This window comes from Rhodnius prolixus, unplaced genomic scaffold (assembly GCF_049639745.1).
Source record: "Rhodnius prolixus isolate KJV_2025 unplaced genomic scaffold, Rpr scaffold_1, whole genome shotgun sequence".
NCBI lineage: Eukaryota > Metazoa > Arthropoda > Insecta > Hemiptera > Reduviidae > Rhodnius > Rhodnius prolixus.
In genome coordinates, this window is record NW_027411581.1 from 60,151,211 (window position 1) to 60,172,690 (window position 21,480).

The 21,480-nt window shown below is 30.0% G+C and overlaps 2 protein-coding genes and 1 long non-coding RNA gene across 9 annotated transcripts in view; 2 read left to right on the top strand and 1 right to left on the bottom strand.

The window, feature by feature from the left end:
• LOC141450276 (uncharacterized) overlaps positions 1-21,480 on the top strand; it is a 152,330-nt gene that overhangs the window by 43,767 nt on the left and 87,083 nt on the right. Inside the window, exons 6-7 of one of the 2 annotated variants that reach the window (XM_074120564.1) lie at positions 19,382-19,586; positions 19,668-19,768. The exons of the other annotated variant lie outside the window; for it this stretch is intronic. Coding sequence (XP_073976665.1) covers positions 19,382-19,586; positions 19,668-19,695 — 233 coding nt within the window. The 3' untranslated portion in view covers positions 19,696-19,768. Of the gene's footprint in view, positions 1-19,381; positions 19,587-19,667; positions 19,769-21,480 lie in introns of those variants that run through there. 2 annotated transcript variants of the gene reach the window in all.
• On the bottom strand, positions 1,127-16,536 carry LOC141450205 (uncharacterized). Of its 6 annotated transcripts, none has more exons than XM_074120386.1 (16): positions 16,033-16,536; positions 14,458-14,565; positions 14,302-14,379; positions 11,369-11,425; positions 10,735-10,906; positions 9,516-9,576; positions 9,092-9,227; positions 8,294-8,338; positions 8,048-8,179; positions 7,549-7,659; positions 6,234-6,518; positions 6,013-6,093; positions 5,667-5,819; positions 4,093-4,167; positions 3,431-3,505; positions 1,127-2,357 (listed from the first exon to the last, which is right to left on the bottom strand). In XM_074120386.1, exons 2-16 carry the CDS (start codon positions 14,549-14,551, stop codon positions 2,140-2,142), a joined length of 1,773 nt encoding a protein of 590 aa, XP_073976487.1. In that variant the 5' UTR covers positions 14,552-14,565; positions 16,033-16,536; the 3' UTR covers positions 1,127-2,139. The 6 variants fall into 6 exon arrangements, with proteins under 6 accessions (XP_073976487.1, XP_073976498.1, XP_073976477.1 ...); XM_074120397.1 differs by lacking the exon at positions 16,033-16,536 and adding an exon at positions 15,227-15,395; XM_074120376.1 differs by lacking the exon at positions 16,033-16,536 and adding an exon at positions 14,826-15,200.
• Positions 10,828-11,967, top strand: LOC141450532 (uncharacterized). Its single transcript, XR_012456161.1, has 2 exons — positions 10,828-10,966; positions 11,638-11,967. It is a non-coding gene; the product is annotated as an uncharacterized lncRNA (long non-coding RNA).

The following is a 21,480-nucleotide window of genomic DNA, read 5'->3' on the forward strand; positions in this document are numbered from 1 at the left end:
TTTATATATTTTTTTTTATTATTTGTGTCCAGCTGCTATACTACGCATTGAGAAAAAGTGAATCATTTTAAATTCGTGAAAATGCTAGTATTTCCCGTACTACTCGTAGTGTATATACGATGCTGTACGTTCTTCCAATAATTGGTTGCTTTCATAATTTCCAAGCTTTGAATTCCTCCTTTAAACTTTAATCCTGTATGTTTTTTGGTTTAATTAAACTTAAGTGACGATTCACTAAACCCATTATCCGGTAGATTATTGATTCTTTAATAAACATTAAATACAGTTTTTAAAAAAATTGAATTTCAACTTCCTCAATCGAAAAAATATGATAGCTGTTTAAAACTCTAGTTATTAACATGTAAACTGCATTTTGTACTGTTTTTTTTTGTCTACATAGCTCGGCACTCCAACATCAAATGTTTAGCATCAATATTTTTAAAAAAACCATATTACATAATTTAGAGGGTCGTTATGTGAATTAAAAAAAATGCAGTACTAAACCACAAAATTGACAGCTTAATCAGTTTATGCGGTTCAAAATTATTGATCAAGAAAGTACATATTTCTGTGATTGGTATTATATTGAAAGTATAGGAAGTTTTCAATATTTTAAAAGATTAACCCACATTAAAAGATGGATAACTTCTTTTTTTTAAATGAAATTATTTTCCCACTAATAACCTATTCAAAATTTTCGATCTAAAAAATTCAGTTTCTATGAAAAGTGCAAGGAATGTTATTCTGTCGTAGATCTGAAGGTTCCAATTTAGAGAAATTAATGCAGCTTGTTGGATAGTAAGAAATTACTTCCGCTCAAATATTTTTTCTGACAGATTCACTTACCATGATAGTGCAGAGTTTAAGTCCTTAACGGTAAATGGTAGGATAGTTGAGATGTAACATATGTAACTAAAATTGCTTATTGAGGTTTCCCAATTGCCAAAATAAGAGTTAAGAAAATATTGTAAAACAACAGTAACAAAGTAACTTAGTATACATCTGGGGCTAAAATTTATTATTGTTTTGCAATTTTTATGGAACGTTCAAATAAATATTTCTTTCACCTTATAATTTCTTCTTGTAGTAAGGGAGTGTAGTAATGTAGTGAAAAATTAGAATAAAATATATTTTAAATATATATTTTAAAAAAGTAATACAAACATAATTTTATTTAAAAAAAAAATAATAATACATCATATTTGTACTAAATAAACAAAAAAGAAAAAATCTAATCTTGGAATGCTGAAAACAAATGAAATTTTAACTTATGAAAATACGTTGTTGTCCAACAATACATTTTCTTGTTACAATGTTTAATTCAGTAGCAAGCAATGTAATAATGCAACATGGAACAATTAACTATAAATATATAGTTAAATCATACACCTTGAAAAACATTAAAAAAGAGGAATTACATGATAAAGACCGTTCTAGTGAGCGCGCCGAATGCCAAAAGCAGCCAATTCGAGCTGGTAACCAGTAATTAAGAGTTGGACTGAAATGGCAGTAAATAAAAATACAATTTTCAATGCCAGAATTTCCTCTGGTGTTAAACAAAAAGAAAAAAAAAAATCTTCATTTATTAAGAAATGAAGTCTCACATACATATCTTTGTTCTAAAAGATTTAAAACATTTTATGCCAAAATGTTTATTTTTTGTTTAAAGAAAATGCACTTATTTAAAGAATACTTCCCAGGCTTTAAACATTTATTTTATGTCCACATATATTTATAGAGATCATTTAATGTATATTAATACCCTAAAAAAGTTCAATAGAGTATTTTTATACCATATATTTAGGATGATAAATCAAACTTTATATCTTTTATATTCTTAAAGTATTCTTTGGCAACATTTACTTAATAAACTATTAAAAAATAAAGTTTTTTTTTTTTTTAGTTCTCAAAAGAAAGTATTAAACAATAAAACACTGAACTCTAATCATAGGTTCAGTAATAAACAATCAAAAAGTTGTTTTATAAATCAATACCAAAAAATGCTATTTCGCAAACAATAAAAAACTAAGAGAAAAACACAATTAAGAGAACTACATTTTCAATTAAAAAAAATATTTAAAAGTAAATTTAGTTATCACATCTTTTGAACTGGGTTTTTTTTTTTTTGTCTTTCTAGGTTCACTTAAAAAATACCCTAGCATAAGTTTTATTATGATTTTTACGGTAGTGTTTCTTAAGATCAATTTTTATTTTACTTTTATAATCACAGAGTCTACATAGAAAATAATCTGGAAAATGTTCATCTCGTTCGTGATTCTTCAAAGAGAAATGAGTGTTGAAAACACAGTCACATATTTTACAGCAGTGTGAAGAGCGTTTTTTGATATTTTTGATACCTAAAAAAGATAAGGTAATAAATTTATAGTAAATAAACAATATATTATTACATATGTAAGTATATAGATACGGAACAATAATAATTGAATACTTTTTACTTTAATAATTAAATACTTTTTAATAATTTTACTTTTTCTTCTCCTGATAAGCGAGAGTTGTGATAGTACAGATTTATGATTTTTAGTTTTCACAAGAAATATCCGTTTTAACTATGTCTCCAAAGAAAAGTACGAGTTTTGAGTAAGTAGATAAGATCAGCGTATAGAATTAAAATTTGAAAATTCAAATTCCGATTTCACTACAGTACCCGGTTGTATCTTTTAGACAAAATTTTATCAGTAACAGCTGGAACTTTTAAATACTTAGCTTACCGGTTGCTCTGTGGTGTATTAGTAAAAACTAATTCTGAAGTTTAACCATATATAAATAATTGCATTGATTTTTCAGCCGTAAACAGAAAAATGTAAAATTGCAAAACTTATTAGTGAATTCAGTGAACATTGAAAACAGTAATACTTTAACGTAGAGATAATTACTACTAGTGGGAATTTTATTTTGAACGTCTTGAACTGTTACCTAAAGAATCAAACTCAATCTCAACAAAGATATAATTTTGTAGTGAGCAATATTTTTTTGCACAATGTTTGTCACATAATTTTCTAAAAATTTCAATCGCCTAAGACAATTTTTAATTTTATTTTATTTACTGTGTACATAAACATAAGCACAAATTACCAATATATGCTTTTTCTTTTTATAATAATAAAACTTTAACAAACTATCTTATATGACTAAAACATTGTTTTCAGTGTCACAAAGCTCTAAAGCGCCTTTGGAAGAAACTCTAATATACTTGAGCAAAAATATTTCCCAAGACTTGTTCTTTTCTTAATTTTCAATTTTATTATAGATCTTTAATGCTGGTTAAAGCCTAGATACGGTATTTTTTAGAGAGATTTATTTTTCCAGTAACAGTATGTAATAAATATGTAACGCTAAAAAAAAGCGTGCTCAAGTTTAAAGCTGCTTAACAATACAACTTGGTAAGATTATTAAATGTACAATTACTTACTTGTTACCATTAGTTTGTCTTTGTTCTCACCATTGCTTTTAATTTTACTGTTCGCAGCAGTTGAAGAATCTTTATCTGAAACAGATAGGAACAACACATAAAACGAATTTTTAAAAAAGTAAAGCAAAGTCTATTTTTCGGGCGGACTTTACTCTTACTAAACTTAGGTGTCGGGGACGGATGGCCTCTTCTTTTGGTTTTGTATTTAGGAACTAAAAAAAACTGAATAAAAAAAAACTTGAACTACCAAAATACATAAATGACTAAAAGATTTTTTTTCAGAGTCACTAAGTATTTTCTTTGCTCTAAAGTGCTGGAAGAAACTCTAACATACTTTAACAAAAATATTTCCCTTGTTCTTTTCTTAACTTCGAATTTTATTAGATCTTTAATGCTGGTTAAAGATAGATGCGATATTTTTTTGACTGACTTTTTTTTTCAGCAACAATATGTAATAAATACGCAACGCTAAAAAAGCATGCACAAATTTAAAACTGTTCTAATAAGCTATAAAAATTAAAAAATAAAATTATATACAAAATTATATATATTATTTATATTCTAAGTAAAATAATACAACTTGATAAAAGCGATTATTAAGTGAACTATATTACTTACTTGTTGCAAACAAGACCACTATAACAATAAATAAATAAACTTACTTGTTGCCCTGGGCTTGTCTTGGTTCTCATTATTGCTGTTCATATTATTGTTCCCAGTAGTTAGAGAACCCTTATCTGAAACAGATAAGAACAACACGTAAAATAGGAATTTAAAAAAAAAAGAATGCATTTTTTTTTTGCGGATTTAACTAAATTAATTGTCATGGAATGCAGAAAAAGAATAAAAGAAGCCAATAAAGTATTTAGAAGAAAAAAGAGGGATTTCGAACAGGGAAGGTTACAAAGGATAGATCATAGAGAAAGATGAAAAGTGCAATAGAATAAAAGTTGTATATGGCGGGATTAAAACATTTGAAGAGGAATGAGTGGCGAAATGATCGGAGGTGAAGCAGACAAGAAAGGTAAGGTGGGCCGAATACTCTGACGAACTTTGTTCAGCATGCGACAGGAAGGCGTACAAAAAATATGGAGGTAGTGGTAACAGAAGATTCAGAAGTATTGAATGATGATTATGTCGAATATCCTCAGAAAGAGGAGGCTGAGGAAATAATTGAAAAATAAAGCAGGTAGTGGAGGGATAGTAGCCGAATTATTAAAATTAGGAGGTGAATTATTGTGGGAAAGAATATTTGAACTAAGATTAAGGAAAGGAAGCGGATTCCTGATAAATGGATTGTTGCAATAATATGTCCCCTTTTTTTTAAGAAGGGAGACAAGACATTCTGTGAAAACTATGAGGTATTGCAGTGCTATCAGCAGTGAATAAAATTATGCCCAAGATAATAGCTAGGAGACTGACGCAGTATGCAGATAAAATACTAAGCGATTACCAGGCTGATTTTCGGAGAAATAGATTGACACACCGTACTTTAGTAACGAGACTGAACCATGAAAACACAAAGTATATAATATTTTTGTTGATTTTAAACGAGCTTATAACAGTCTACACAGAAATAGGATACTTGAAATACTGAAAGAGTTTGGAATCCCGGATAAGCAAATTAATCTAGTGAAGATGTGTGCCTTCTGAACTCAGCTGCCAAAATTAAGATTTGTGGAGAATATTCCCACAATGTCTCCATATTAAGACAAGGCTGTGTTCTCTCCACAATACTGTTTAATCACATTTGGAAAAGGTTATTAGGAATATAGAAACAAACCCTAATGGTACGATATTTAATCGAACCAGACAAATATTTGGCGTTTGTGGAAGACGCAGTATTTCTAGGAAGAACTATATGTGCTTTGGGAGAATGCTAGGAGCAATAAGAAAAAAGAGTTTAAAGTGTGGGTTTGAAGTTAACTATGAAAAAACTAAGTACATGATAGCCTCTGGGCTATCGTAGAATAAGTCGATCTATGTTCGTGAACCTAAACGGAACAGCTTTTGAAAATATTAAAGTACTTAGGAGCTATATTTACCCGAGATAGGGAAGTTAAAAGTGAAATAAAAGAAAGATTTCTGGCTACCAGAAATCAATGCGCTGGTTTGCGTTGAATAACATCTTCAGATAAAAAGATATTTCGTTATTACAAACTGAGAGTTCAAATGAAATATTTAATTTAAACCAAATTATAACAAAAAAGGCATTTAAATTAATAACCTATCTTACTTTCTGTATCAATTCTTTCTTCTTCACCTGTTAACATGGCCATCGTTCTTTCCAAATCTTCATAGGCTCTATCACACATGATATTGTTTTCAATTTTTCTTTTCTCTTCGACAATTACATGTTCAGAATTCAAATCTGTCAATCCAGATTTATCTGTAATTAAAAAATAAATAAATACAAAATTTCTTTCTGACAAATTAAAAACGATGGAAGTTTTCACAAAATATTATTTATTCTAAGGACAAATCTTCGGTATAAATTACTTTAAACAAAAAAAAAAAAATTATAAAAGATCTCTGGATTCCGAAAAATAAGTTAAATATAAACACTATTAGACCCAGCTTACTTTTTCTGGTTAAACTAAAACAACTTTGTTTAAAGGCTTCTACTAGCGGACTAGAATCTGCTTTAATGTCAGTTGGTTCCTCTGTGGAGATTCAGAAGAGAATAATTAATTAATACAAGTCAGAATTTTAGAAAAGAAACTAATTGCTTGTTTACTTATGTATTTTAAAAAACTCTTTAAAAAAGGATATATAATTACTAGAAAAAGTTTAAGATAATTACCAAGTATTTGACGTAAGTATTTCGCATGTACTGCATTCCTGGCAGATATAGAGATATTTTTATTTGTCTTCAGAGGGGAATGTTTCTGCTTAATTTTTTGTTCTTTAACCTCCGTGGGAGTGGTAGAGAAGTCATTATTTGTCTTCAGAGGGGAATGTTTCTGCTTAACTTTTTGTTCTTCAACCTCCGTGGGAGTGGTAGAGAAATCATTATTTGTCATTAGAGAGGAATGCTTCTGCTTAGGTTTTTGTTCTTTAACCTTCTGATACCTACTGCTTGTACAAACTGAAAGAAAATTGTAAAAATGAAGAAAATTTTAGAAAACAAAAAATTAAAAACACATTAATTGTTCAAACTATATTGTTATTGGCACAAGGCATAAAAAAATCAATTGAAAGGTTTACTTTGGCTCAGATTTTTGTGTCTTCAGTCAAGTTTTTAAGGTAATTATTGCATGAACGCAAAAGTTAGTGTTTAATAAAAGTAGTGAGTTACATTGTGAAAGAAATCAGAACTTAGAGAAACTAATTTGCCGTTGATCAAAGAGAAAAGATTACAAGGTGCCATCTTTAACAAATTCCACTGCTCAGGCTCCTAACAAAGTCGTTGTTTTATCCTTCATAGAAAAATTAATTTCTGATAGTATCGACCTTTCCTCGACGTTTTTCAAAATATGTTATGTAGAACTGGCGTTTTTAAAAACATCCTCAGTGCAGCATTGAGCACAGAAAACGCTCCTAAAAAAAGGCCGATTAAACTGAAATTGACCAGTGGTCACTTGCAGAACTGGATGAGCCTTGAGTGGGGTTCTAAGTACCGAATAATTAAACAGAGACAAGAAAGAGGGCATTTCCTTCTCAAGGCAGGAATGTGTTTAGCATGTTTGCAACGTGAAATACTAGAAAATCTAGAAAACTACCTCATCTAAAAAATGCGAATTTAGAATCTTTTCTACGATCCTCTTTACTATTTATACAGTTCTCATAAATTATTACTTTTCGTTTTAAACAATTAAATAATTTAGTTAAAATCCTTGAAATAGTCTAGCATTGTATCAGGGCAGGAATAAAACACAGTAATTATTATTTTTGTTTTCCTTAATTTAGAAGCGGAACATCTGAGATTACTGGCATTTAGCCATTGCACGCAAAACTATCCATTGCTGGAGCAATCAGGAGTTGAATCTCTTAGAAAGAGAAAATCTAAGAACAGCTAATGAGATAGCTTTTAGTACGCCGCGTCTACTTCTCCACAATACAAATACATTGGGCCAAACTGTGCCATTTTATGTATTTATTTATTAAAATAAATTTACCATTAAAATTATTTTGCGCCTTGACTGTTCTATTCAATTCTTCGACAGCTTCTTCTAGTTTACACAGCTTATTATCTAAGAGAGTGGTCATGTATTGATCTTTATTAAAAACTGCAAAAACATCATTAAAAACAATCAAACTATCTGTGTAGGTAAAAATAAAAATAATTTTCAATATTATTTTAATTGTTAAAATAGGAACCACTTAAAGCTTCAAATCGACCACTATCTATTGTATTAGGCAAAAAATTAATTTGCGATGAGGAAATAATAATTATAATATAAATAAGAACCACTTCTTGAGACCCAGAAAAATCCAAAACGAATTTTACTCAGAATAGAATAAAAAAAAAAACTCAGAATAGAAAATTTGACATAGCAACACCTTACCCACAGAGTAAAAGAAAGTAAAAAATAAAAAAACTTTTAACATTAGTTCACTTCAAAAATATGAAAATATCTCCCTTATTTTCTATAAATTTATTTACACTTTTGTAACCTGAATATCTCGCATCTTCATCTATTACAGGAACTACTTGTTCTTTCGTTAAATCCAAATCAATAGGCTTTTGGTTTAGAAATCTTAATGCACATTCTAAAGCTGTTACTCCATATTTTTCTGCTACAGTGTCTGAAAACAATCGGTACTTAAAATACGATTTTTTTACATTACATAAACTACATGAATATTTATATCTCATTTAGCAGAAAATTATATTTATTATTATTTAGCAGTTATTATTACCAAAGTTTGAAGAAATCCCACTTTCTTGCAATTGTGAAGGTCCAACTGCAACGATTTTGGAAAAAAAAAAAATTATAATTATAAAAAAATACATTAAAAATTTTACTTTAAAGTGCATTAAAAACTGAAATACAAAGAAGTGCACTTGATGAAATTATAAGGAATGATCTACAGTGTATATAAACTGCGAGCTCTTTTTCAAACTGCATTTTTATTAACCTATTTCTAAAGTAAAAGGAGGGCTTTACGTCCAACTACGAATTTGGAAACTTGGACGGAGGCGACTAGCAAACTTACGTACAACAAACTCGTACTTTTCTATAAACTGATCATATTAACCATTGAATAAAAACCAGGTCTTGAATAAGAGTCGAACCCAGTACCACAATGAGGCGAAGGCCTCTCCTCTAACCATTCGGCAACCGTGGCGCCTACCTGAGACTTTTCTCTTTATAAGAGAAGAAAAAAAAAAGAAGTAGTGAAGATTCAATACAGTTCTGCTTACAATCATGAACAACTTAACTTCATGGAGAATCTTTCAGTTCATCTATATAATTATTGCTAGTTGAAGATCCTTTTTCTCACCTGACCCTCCTGTTGCCGGAATTTCATAAATACTTAATCAATTAACAATTTTGCTATAAATAAGGTATTATTGAAATACTCAAATTAATTGTTCCAACTATCCTGATATGGTATTAATATTGTAAACAATTTACAGGAATTCACGAAGCAGTAAGTTAATGTAAATAATGAAATGAAAGAAAGTTATATTATGAAAACAAATAATTAAATTACCTGATAAAATAGTATCTACACATTTATGGTATTTCAATGCAGTGTCTGTTCTGAATAAATCTGAACACTTAGGACATTGATATAATTTCTCCTTAAGATCAGCCTCGGATTCAATGTGGGTGTTTCTTGAAACATCCTAAACAGAACAGTTATGGGTGTTGATGGATGTAAGTTTGAAAAATAAATAAATTACAAATTATTTAAAAATTATAAAGAAAATAAAAGAAGTTTAATAAATTAAAAAAAAACAAAAAAAACAGTACTAATAGATATGTAAGTGCGAAATGAAATTGAATAACGCTAATAACAGCAGAATCAATTCAATTGTTCTAATCTAATTTCTTGCAAAACTAATTAAGTCAAGTATCCCTAAAATTAAAAAGTTCTAAACTAGTGATAAAAACATTTAGTGCTACTGTCTAACCTGAGAAAAAACCAAGTGAGGTTTATTTTCATGCAAAGCAAGATGCTTTTTAAACATAAACCTGAAACACAAAATTAAAAAATAATTAAAAGAAAAATTAAGCTAAAAATAAAATGTTTTATCAACGATTTCTATTTTGTTCATGCTTGATTTTCATAAGTCGTGCATTATTGATTGCTTTTAGAAAACATTTATTAAAAAAAATTTTAATTATTTCTATTTAAAACCGAAACCTCTAGATATCGAAGTCGTCCCAAAAATCTACCGAGCTCTGAAATGTAAGTCCCAACAGACTACACAGCGCTTCAAAACCATATTTTTCAAACAGATTTCGACTCTTTTTGGAGTAAGAGATGCTCATCGACTGAAGGGCTCTAAGTACAGGTCATGTATCTTTTGAAAATAAACAGTGTTTTTGATACAATCCCTAAATGAAAAATCGTAAGAGAATCAGGATTGGTCTCGTGGTCGTCATGGTAAAGAGTCTGCCACCTATTGATATCCCAAACTGTTGTTGAAAAACCACCAAAATGTTGTCTCTGAATAGAGGATGTTTGAAATGTTATTTTTAATAATTATAATCAATTCAACGAACTTTTGCTTGTTTCCATTTAATGGAAACCTATTTGATCTGTGTTACAGAGCAAAATTATTTTTTAATGAGGTTAAGTCCATTTTCAAGAAAAATAGAAAATCTTATCTTTTATAGAAAATGGTGAAAAAATTATCGTACGCGTGTATTATACATGCGTAATTCGCGCAGTATTATCAATCCTTATATAAATGTCCCACCAACAGTTTTCATTCATATTCAAAACTCTGTTCATATGTCGGAAGGGGCCTAAGTTATTTAAAATTCTTCTTGGGCCAAATAACTGCCCCATAACATAATTAGTTAAGTTCAGTTGGAATGATTGATAAGGACGATTCCTGAGCAAAACTGCGCCAATGTTTCGTGCAGCATAGTACCCAGTATTTCCTTCATAACTCTCGACAACCGGGTACTTTTGCTTTTGGAGCTTACTCGTACTACATACTTCTAAAAATTTCGCGTAAAAATATTTTTCATTAATTTTTATTTGTTTAAATTAAGATATCTGCAAAATTGGACAGTCAAACTATTGATATATTAAAACATATACACTTTTGACTACTTTGGAAATCTCAAATTACATACAAGCTATTAGACACATCATATGTAATAATTAAATTTTTTTACTTTGACAGTGTGCTGAAGTTGCAATAAGGACAATAATTTTCAACTGTCCTCAATATATCAGCCTCTCGATTATGCTTAAAGGGAAGATCTTCGCATAAAACTCTATCTACAGTTTTCTCAATTACTTTCTGAATAGTACTCATAGAAGGGCCACAATTTCCAACGTAGTTCACTAAATTAACACAAAACAATGATTTTATTACATTACATTCATTTCTTGGACAGCTTTAAAGTAAGTATCGACTTAATTTAAGAACTTCCAATTTTACTTTTTAACTAATTTTTTTGATGTTAGGTCGACTGTTAGTAGTAGAAATTCTCATAATTTAAAACATGCAGTTTTTTATTTGCTCATTCTGTACAATATTATATTTTTTATTAGGGCTGTTTACTGTGTTTTAGATGTGATGATCTTAATATGAGTTCTAATTTTCGGTAATTATTTTATTCTTAACAGTGATTACCTTTTTTTGCGCAATAAATGTAAGGTTATCTACAATTTTTTGAATGCTTGAGGTTAATAAAATAAAACACCAATTATTTTTTATATTCTTTGCTATGAGATAATTCTAAGAGAGGGTTATAATAATCTTAAACTATAAGGTACCAAAAAAAGAATATAAAAAATACTTACCCACGCTAGACCAATCTTTTTCCTTTTTTTCTTCTTGCAACTTCTCCGTTGGAAACCCTTCAAATGAAAATAAGCATATAGATACTTATCAATTAACTGTATTATTTGTTATTATAATTATCGTTTAGCTCAAAAACTTGGGATTTTTTTTTATTGAAAAGCGTGTGTAAGATGAGCTAACCTTTGGATTTTAAGTATTAATTCTAATGTCATGCTCTTAATATTTCTATAATGTACGAATTGCATGCTTATTACATGTTCTTTTACAGGCAAACACGATTAGAGATAGACTGGCAAAATTACTCCTAAATAACAAAATAATTTATTATATATTTTCTTAAACAGCTAACCTTTGTGCAATGACTTTTCTTTAATAATAAACTCGACGGTCTCAGAGGAGACTCCACAAGCTATAGAAGTCAATTGTACACTATTTTTTGAAAATAAATTGCTTCCTTGCTTTTTGGATTCTTTCTTCATAAATCTATTAACACGCCAAATTATTTCTCTTGCTTGGCTTTTTATCTTTTTACGAAGTTTCGGCAATTTCGATTCACTCATATTGAATAATGAATAAAAAAACAGGGACTAAATGATTACTGATGACAACCCAAATCTCAAAGAACACAAAATAGGTGCTCCTATAAATTAGGTATTTTTTCACTAAATACAGCAATTAAGCTTGTTAGTTTCCTCGAACTCTGAAATTCTAACACTAAAAGATTATTTTGAGCTAAATAATAACAGAAAAATCGGTGACAACCCTAAGTTTAACATCTTACTATAACATTGTTTACAAGAAGGTAACAGTAGATATTCGGCTTACAACCAATATGAGAAAGCCTTTCTTATTTTTCTCATTCCAGGAAACTCTAAATTTAGTTCAAGTAAATTAATTAGCCCTAATTGCGCAATTGGTTAGCGCAAGGTACACATAATTAATTATATACAAATATATAATTTTCAAATGAAAATACGCACGTATTAATAAACTGCATAATCTGTTATTATAATTATCGCTTTGAAAATAACATACCTCCTAACGGGCAAAAAAGTATTTAATTCACAAAATGAATAAATTAATCAATTCTGAGTTATTTTTTCTTAAAATTATTTAAAAAAAAAATTGTACAGTACTTATTATTAGTAAGATAAGAATCAGCAACTTTTTCAGTAATAAAGTTCTTGCTTAGAACAAAATAATAATAATAGAGCTGACACACAAAGTTTGACAAGAGCTAATATTTATCCACTTCAAACTAGAGGAAAATTACAACTGTTATTTTAGAAGTGAACTATCTAACTATTCCAGCCTGACATATCAAAATTATTCGAAATTTGAATGTCCCGTCCGCAGCTTTGCACTCATTTTGAGAACTCGATAGATGAAGACAGTGAATTCTTGAATGGATAAGCCACTTCTATTAAGGTCTTGGGTTATCCCAGTTTACTACACAAACGATAAAACACAAAATTACAGAAACGGCATTAAAATTAATAACAGCATAGATCCGATTCTTCACTAGCAACTTAATATGTGCCTAATCCAATAAGAAAATAATAATGAAATACACATTTATAAACATATTACTCAACAAAAAGTAAAAAAAGGAACTGAAAACAAAACAAACACTCCCTAAATCCTCAATACACTTAACATCACTTAAATAAAACTTTGCTGACGATATTTTTCTTATTTACTGAAATTAAATTGTTTGAAGAAACAATGGATGATTAAGTTTATTGATACTGTTATGAATTTATTCTCTGGCTGAAACTAAATTCGTTTGTCAAACAAAAATTCTTTCATATAAAAGCTATATATCAGTTTACGACAATTTGTCAATTATTATTAATTTACAGGGAAGCTAAAGGTGCTTACAGAAATGTACACCTAAGCTCAGTTCTCACATACATTGCTAAACAAAAAAAAAACTAATTATTTTCAAGAGTTATTTCTTAGGATTCCTTCCTTCACGCTTTACTTATATGAAAACGCCATTAAACGAAATCTAACGAGTATGAGGCGGTCAGGGAAGTGCCTTTCTTACGGAGGGATTTACCCAATGTCATGAGGTCAGAGTTTGGGGCCTTTCATATGGTACCAAGAGACTGGTTCTTACTCAAGGAGGCCCAGACAAGCTCTGTTTGACATTTGAAAGTTAAACACACAACACCCCAACTCACTGTGTTGAGAGAGTTCATTGCGGCACGCCTAGTTAGAACACCTCTTTCAGTTTTGTCTGTTGTATTAAACTTAGGAGAAAGGTTATTGGGCAAAGTATAATAATACTTGGATTTTTCTTCTCCGAAGAGCTGAACCATCAACCTTTTCTACAATTCATGCTGTGCTGTTTCCAATTCTTTCTGTCGAACCTCATACAGAACTGTAACCACTTCTTCCTGACAAACCTACACACTCATGTCTACATTCAAACCTATGCATTCTCTACAGGCTTTTTATCTGACATGACCCGTTAGAAGTCACAAATTATCCGAAGGCCGCCTTTTACGATTGCTTCTTATTTGGTACATCCCAATTATTCCTGTGACCTGTTGTGCAACCATTCTAAATTAACTGCAGTCATAAGGCGTTGTCGAGGAAAGGTTTTGGCCCATGAAAACTCATCCGAACCCACTCGTGCCAAGTGATCTTTCGCTTCATAGTACCTAAATTCTGAATTATCTATCGCCAAGTCAACAAGATCTAATTCTGGCTACCAATTTTCGCCAGTATATACTTTGCAGAGGAATTTGAGTTGTAACTATTAGGTTTAACAATCCCCTAGAGGCTTTCCCTCGTAATGGACTGAATCAAGAGATAGATCAACTCCAATGGTTTTCTTAGAAGACTAGACGATAGGACCCATAGTATATTTTAATAATCACTTAACAAAGTACGAAAATAATAAATAACATGAAAAGAATCTTACCAATAGGTTGACAAATAATGAAATTCTTAGTCACTTTTCTCCTTGCACGATCCACTTTCTTTTTGCTCGTAGAAACGCCTAAAATTAAAAATTATTAATGAATCAAATGATACCTTTAACTGACAAAATCATTTATAAGTAAGACAAAGAACCTACAATTGTCTGTACTTTCATTGGCTTCTGTATCACTTTCGCTTACAGTTAGTGTTTCATAAATAATTTCGTAGCTGGAAAGAAGTGTAGGATCCATTTCATGGAACAGTGCTGAAAAAAAATTGATATTTACACTAATATGCTTTCCTAAGGATTTTAATTGTTTTCTTTTAGGATCTATTTAAATCTATTGTTATGTAGTTATTCATGTAAAGATTTTAATAAACAAGAGTAAAGTAGAGGTAAGTATTAAGAGGCAATTTCATCCATTACGCAGTGTCATTAAGTCTGATTTAAACAATATATAAATGGAAACTGATAAAAAAAAAAAGGTACGAATAACTAAAGGCGAAGAACATAATTATTCTTACGTATTATATGTTTGTAAGACTACTGCTAACTAAGCAGAAGCAGCAATCATGTCTCCTTGAGAGAAACAAAATCATCAGATTCAGCAGTTTTTTTTTCTTGCAACTACGGGACAATAAAGCACAATCACTCTCTCAAACAAACCCTTAAAAGTAGAATTTTATGAATACAAAAAAATCCTCAGGCTAATGCCTACTACAATGGAAGGCATTCTAAAGATCTACTTCTCCTCGGACATTGTTTACTTGTACTTTGCTCACAACTGGTGCTTGTACAGTAGGCATTACATACAGTAAAAATAAGTACATAATTCATTGTTTTAAAAGAGAAATTATTCTGCTGACGTCAGTACAAATCCTCTCTCACAATAAGGTTAATTTTAAAATGGGTTATACATACTAACCTTACTCTGTGTTCTGATAATCATGTAAACAGTCTCGAGATTTGATGTTCCATTTTTTAGAGAAAATTAACAAAAATGGCCGGAGATTGTTTTATTCAACTCATAAAATTTCTTTGAATATATGAAATACAACGCAGTTACAGGAGGTTAGAGGTGACTATAAATAAAAAAAAAATACTTCAGGAGCTATTTTTTCTGAATTTTAAGCAATGTATTTTGAAACTTCGCTACTATTTCTGTCTTGATAATTGACATCAAGTTATAAATGTTTACTCTTGATTATTCATTTTCTGTCTGCCGGTTGTGTGCTTCGTTGTGCGTTAACAATTCTCATTTTATTGCCAACAAAAAAATCGTGTTCCTAAAGTGGCTCTTAAGAATTTGTAGATCTTTTCTAATGATTCTCTGTAGGTTCTTCAATTAGAATATACTTTTAAATATGATATTTTATTTACCTCCCTACAGAAAATTGCAAGAAAAGTTTCTATAAATCTCGCAAGTGTTGAAATGTTAGTGGAGTATGTTATTAGTGATTTTTTTCGGTGGCGGTTCCAACGATTTGGTTTAAAATTTAGTGTCCTAAAAGATAAGATACATATGTTTCTATTCCTACGATTCTAAGATACATACGTATGTTTTAAAAGCTCCAGTTTTATTTAGCTTACCTACAAAAGCTAATTATTGAGAATACCCTAAAACAGCAGTTCTTATAAAATAGCAATTTCACATTTTCGTATTTGAGAAATTATACTGCAAAATAGTTACTAGTGTAGCATACTAAATAATTAATGCAAAATTGCTAATACCTGCGTTTTGCGTGTCACAGATTATCTCAATTTTGGTATTTCGTTCTGGTTCTCTATTTTCGTATCCTGCACGAAGGTTTTAGACAGTATTTGTGAATGCATTAACGACATTACGAAGACAATGTTGCAATTTTTCGCGATTTTTTCGAAAGTGGCTCCAACGGTTCTGAAAACTTCATAATGTATTTAACCCCCAAAATGTCGCCTACACTGAAACGTTTTCCAGGAAGTCGTTTTTTAGAAGGTTCTGGAGTAACCACATCCTTGAGAATCGGCGATTACAGTTGTCAAGTCTTTGATTATTGTATTAAAGCGTACAGCGCAACAATAGAAACATTTATTTTTGTATGTAACTGCATCCAATTTAAACGTTTGAAGAACGTACAATTGTGATAAATGATAAGATAAAGGGGATTTTTATTTGAACATTTGTTGATCTAGAAGTATTTGTAGAAAATATCTAAAGCGGCCCACATACCATAAACTTGGTCGTCAATTGTTGTCAACAATGTTGAGGTAGTTGCCCACACACTTGACTACTGTTTTCTTCAACATCATTCTTTTATTTGCTGTTGTGTTGAGAACATCAAAAAATGACTGAATACTTGAGGTATTTAATTTTGAGTGAGTTGAGTGAAGATGATTTGCCTCCTACTAAAAAGAGAAAAATTTGGACAAAAGAGTGGTACCAAAGTCGTAGTCAGTTTTCTCATTGTAATTTATTGAGTTAAGTACATTAAGTTGTCCAAGAATTAAAATCTCATCAATTGCTTTTTTCGCAAATAATTGCTGAGTTGGGGATAGTTTTCTGTAGGAAACTGCCCAACTTTCGGCAAAAATAGCTGCATCATCCTTTTCAAAGTTCATTTTTTCCACCGCTTCTTTTAATATGCTATTTCTTTCAATCATGATCTTATCACGCTGGCCAACTTTTTTCCTTTTTAGTGATTCTCGTCGAGAGTTAGGTATTATTGATTCAGCACTTTCCTAAAATCAATAAAATGGAAGTTACTTAGATATTATTGTTGGGCTTGTCAAATAGCAACACAAAATTAAAGACGATTTACATACCTTAAACTCGGGTTCTTCAAATTCCTGGTCATCTTCGAGGTCTACTGTAGATGTAGGAGCAACCTGTATCTCTTGGTCCCTTAAAAAATCTAGAGCTGGAAAATACCACAAGTTTGGCACATATTCATCTTCGGCACCCGCCCCAGATTTTTCACTCTGCTGAACCTTTTTCAACTCCCTCCGATAACTCGTACGTATTTCAGGCTTTCACAAACTTGTATTTTAACCTCTTGTACACATTTGAAAATTATAGTGTGCAATATATGTAGATTAAATAAGTACGTATATACGTACTAAATTAAAAAAAAAAAGTTAATCGCGATATTCCTTAAAAAGCTCATTTGGGTAAACAAAAATTAAGCTTTGCAAAATTATGCATCAGTCACTGTTATTTGAAAACTTAACTGCATGTAGATTTATTACCACTTTAATAAGAATGATCAGAGTAGCTGATCATACTGAGTTTACATATATCAGGGATGTATTTTTTTTTTTTTCTTTGCCGGGAATATCAATACTTGACTTCTAAGCGATTTATTGCTGTAACATTACAGCTTCTGATTTAAAATAGTATTTTCTTTAATTTCCAGCGTCAACCTCATGAATTAGACTGCCTAATGTTTTTTGATAATACCGTAAATTATTTTCTAAAGTTTATTTTTTTTGTAGTTATTTATTAATGTATTGAAACTAGAAGTGTAAAACAGCCTTAGGCTACTTTATTTTTGATTTTATTTGAATTTAAAACGATATTTTAATTATTTAAAACCTGTTACAGGAGATTGCTAATGGAACAAAAAAGTTTCCTTAGACCATGATTTGGTGAAGATCCATTAGAAATAACCGACAAATCCGTTAGGGGGGAGGTGAATGCTGAAAATACCGTCGGACTTTGTGAAATGGCATGTAAGTTGTAAATAGTAACTGCAGTTATTACTTTGGACCATGGAACGTAACTGAAATTTGTTTGTTACGTTTTTGATCTTTTCAGAACGTTTGGATTTCTTATCTCAGATTCCATTGTTCAAAAATTTTCTGATTAGTATTAGCAGTGCGGCTTTAACAACTGTGGGGTTTCATGTTTCAGATTATCAGTTTGCAGATGCCAATGCTGCCTACAAAAATGAAGTTTACATGTTGTTGTGACTGAAACATGTAACACCACGTACCCAATCGGTGCAAATGAGTGTATCTTATAATTGAATCATCAGTTGCAGTCGCAGTAATTGTTTTTTTTTCGGGTGAAAATATGTTAGAAAGCAACGGAATCGGTTACTTGTTGTTTTTCTCCTTTCTTTGAAGAAATGGTACAGGACACAATGTCTGTACTACGAACGGACTGAGAGTTGTTCGTTGCTTTTCATTTCGTCGAATGTTTTGATGAAACTGATTCTTGATCTTCAAACGTATTTTTTTTCGCTGTAATAGATGAAAATGATAGGTGGTGTTCCAAGTAGTAACAGAAAACAAATTATCATGGATTAAACCTCTGTTATTTAATTTTTAGGGATTTTACTAAGTATTAAATTTGTCATTGTAGATTCTATGATGAATGTTTAACCACAATATTAATATTCATTGATGTATATAAGTACAATTGCTTCTTACGTTTTTGATACCAGTGTGCACCAGTATACCATTTGTACTAGTGTGTAACACTTTTACATTTAAAGCTGTCAAAATCTCGGCGAGAAGCTGAAGGGAAGAAATTTCTTGCTTTCATGTTTATAAAAGTGTTCAAGATTTTGAAAATATGGCAATAAAGATGATGATGGGAAAATATTATTTGTTCAATTAGATTCATCCATTTCCAAGTATCTGCAAAGTTTCTTTTGAATACTACTAAGGTCAGTTATCTTGTAATAAATCCGAATACATATTTAATTTCAACTCCAATTAGTTTAGTTATGTAGTCAAAAAAGCTAAAATATTACCTTAAGAAGCAAGCATATAAAAATTAAGTCTTTGTATAAATTTAAAGTATTTTATCGAGTACTCTTCTTTTTTAAATAACTTTGCAAGTCCTAAATATTTTATAAAAATAATGTATAGAGAGATTAAAGATGTTTAATCTTTGACGGTAATACAATTTGCAGTGTTTAGCTTACTTTTTGAACAGGAAATTATTTATGTGGTAATTATTAAGTAAGTAAATTATTTGTTCTTGTATTCTGTGCTTTTAAGTTTGGATTTCAGTATTTAACTGTGTTTATTTTTTGACATGTAACACATTCGTTTTATTATTCACATTTACAGAGTCATGATTTTTTTTTTTCAGTTGCACCTCTGAAAAAACTTTATGACTGTCCATACTGTCCGCACAAAACTCGTTTTATGCACAATCTCAGAAAACACCTGAACGAAAAGCATAACCCTGCGATTGAATTGTATTCCTGCCAATTATGTAATTACCAAGCAAAAAGGAAAGGTCATCTCAGAACGCATTATATTTGCAAACATAAACAGTTACCCACAGCGTTTATGTAATATTATATTTTTAAATATTTTTTTTTCATGTATCGAAATATATTGTAATTATAACAAAACTAATGAATTGTTTTTAGTTTAAATGAAGTACCAGCACAAGACTGAAAAATGCTTGTTTCCGTAGAGTAAAAAAATTGTAATAACTTACTGTAATTATAATTTTTTTATTTATTTATTACATTTTCGACTTGCCTGCAACACTTACCAGTTCCCTAGCTTTTTTTTTCCAAATGGCCGACTTCACTCAGGTAGCGCCAAGGTACTTACGTTTTCTAGAAAAAGTGCTGAATAAGGACAATATAGTTAACACGAAATTAACACGAATAATATGAAAGTAAAAATTATTTTGGAAATTTTTTATATCAATTTTTTGTATTTTCTTAGTCAGAGAGGAAGTGTTATGACAGGATCACATAAAACTAAGTTTTCATCCGAAAAACAAAAGATACTTGAATCTTCCTGGCACAGTAAAAATGTTAATATTAATCTGTCTGAATATGGACGGTCGAACGGTCTTTTTGATAAGGACATCGTGTAATTGGATGACTGAACAATCGCAGTCTGGTTGAAGACCATAAATAATAAAATTATAATAATTTCGAATAGTTTCCGAGCAATTTAACACAAGCTTAATTTTAATAAATGTTAAACTTATTTATATTTCTGAAAAACTTATCAGTTCATTTAGTATTTTTTACCAAGACTGAGTTGAATACCACATATGTCCTTAAACACGCAACCCTACTAGAATTTACTCATTGTTATAAGAAATGCCTGCACTACTAGTTATGTATGCGATTATTTGGGTTTAATTTGTAATCTCTAAATGACCATCATGTACATGTGCTTCATGTACATTGTAGCCGTTTAATTTGATTGCCGCAACTATATTTGTAACATTGTTTATTTCTTATTTTCCACTTTCTACTTACAGACAGAATATTCGTCTCAGACTTTACCTTCCCAACTATAATGTTTCACAATAATTTGTATCAATTTTCTTCCTGTTTTTGGCCGGAAAACTGCGTGGCCAAAACTAACATATGTATACTTAGTTTTATCTTAATTCGTCTTTAAACACTCACACTGATAATTACAACTAATTACACTTACTACTTATAGGAGCCATCAGTACCTCTAGTAGGTCGCAGAGGATTTGGGTTATACTTAGTCACACTTGCCTATATGGGGTGTTGTAAAATACATGTTTTGTTTTGTTATTTTATCAGTTCATATCAAATAACATTAACTATTGTGATATGTTTATCATATAATAAATAAAAATTGCCATCAAAGCGCATATATTTTTTTTATTTCAATGCAAATTACAACACAAGCAGATAAATATGTTACCTTTTTTTAATCTTTACTTCTCACTTTTCAATATTAACAAAATAAACAATGTAGTTTACATTTTTACAGATAATTTTTTTTGTGACTTCACATTTAAAATAATTTCTGCTCTACATTTTAAGGTCTTTAGGAAGAATGTGCTTAATTTTCTGCAAATAGACCAAATTTTTTATAATTCACAAATGTAGCTACAAAAAACTATTAGTAAATTTACAGTACCGATTTTCTAGGTTCTTTAAAAGTTTGTAAATATGTATTTTGTTATATTTTTCTAAATTTTTTGTCCAGAATTCAAATTTTTTATTCAATCAAATTCCTATTTATTGCAACCTATTTAGTATTGTAACTGTGAGAAAAATAAGGAATTCATATGAATGTTCACTGTTTACTGATTTTGAATTGCATTAGCTACTATTTGGTAGTAAAATGATATCTTAATCGTTTGGGTATCGTCTTACTTTGGGTTTGTAATTTTTAATTTTGTCAATTCCATCTTCTAACTCTAAAAGTGTTATTCATTTGTAATAGGAGAAATTA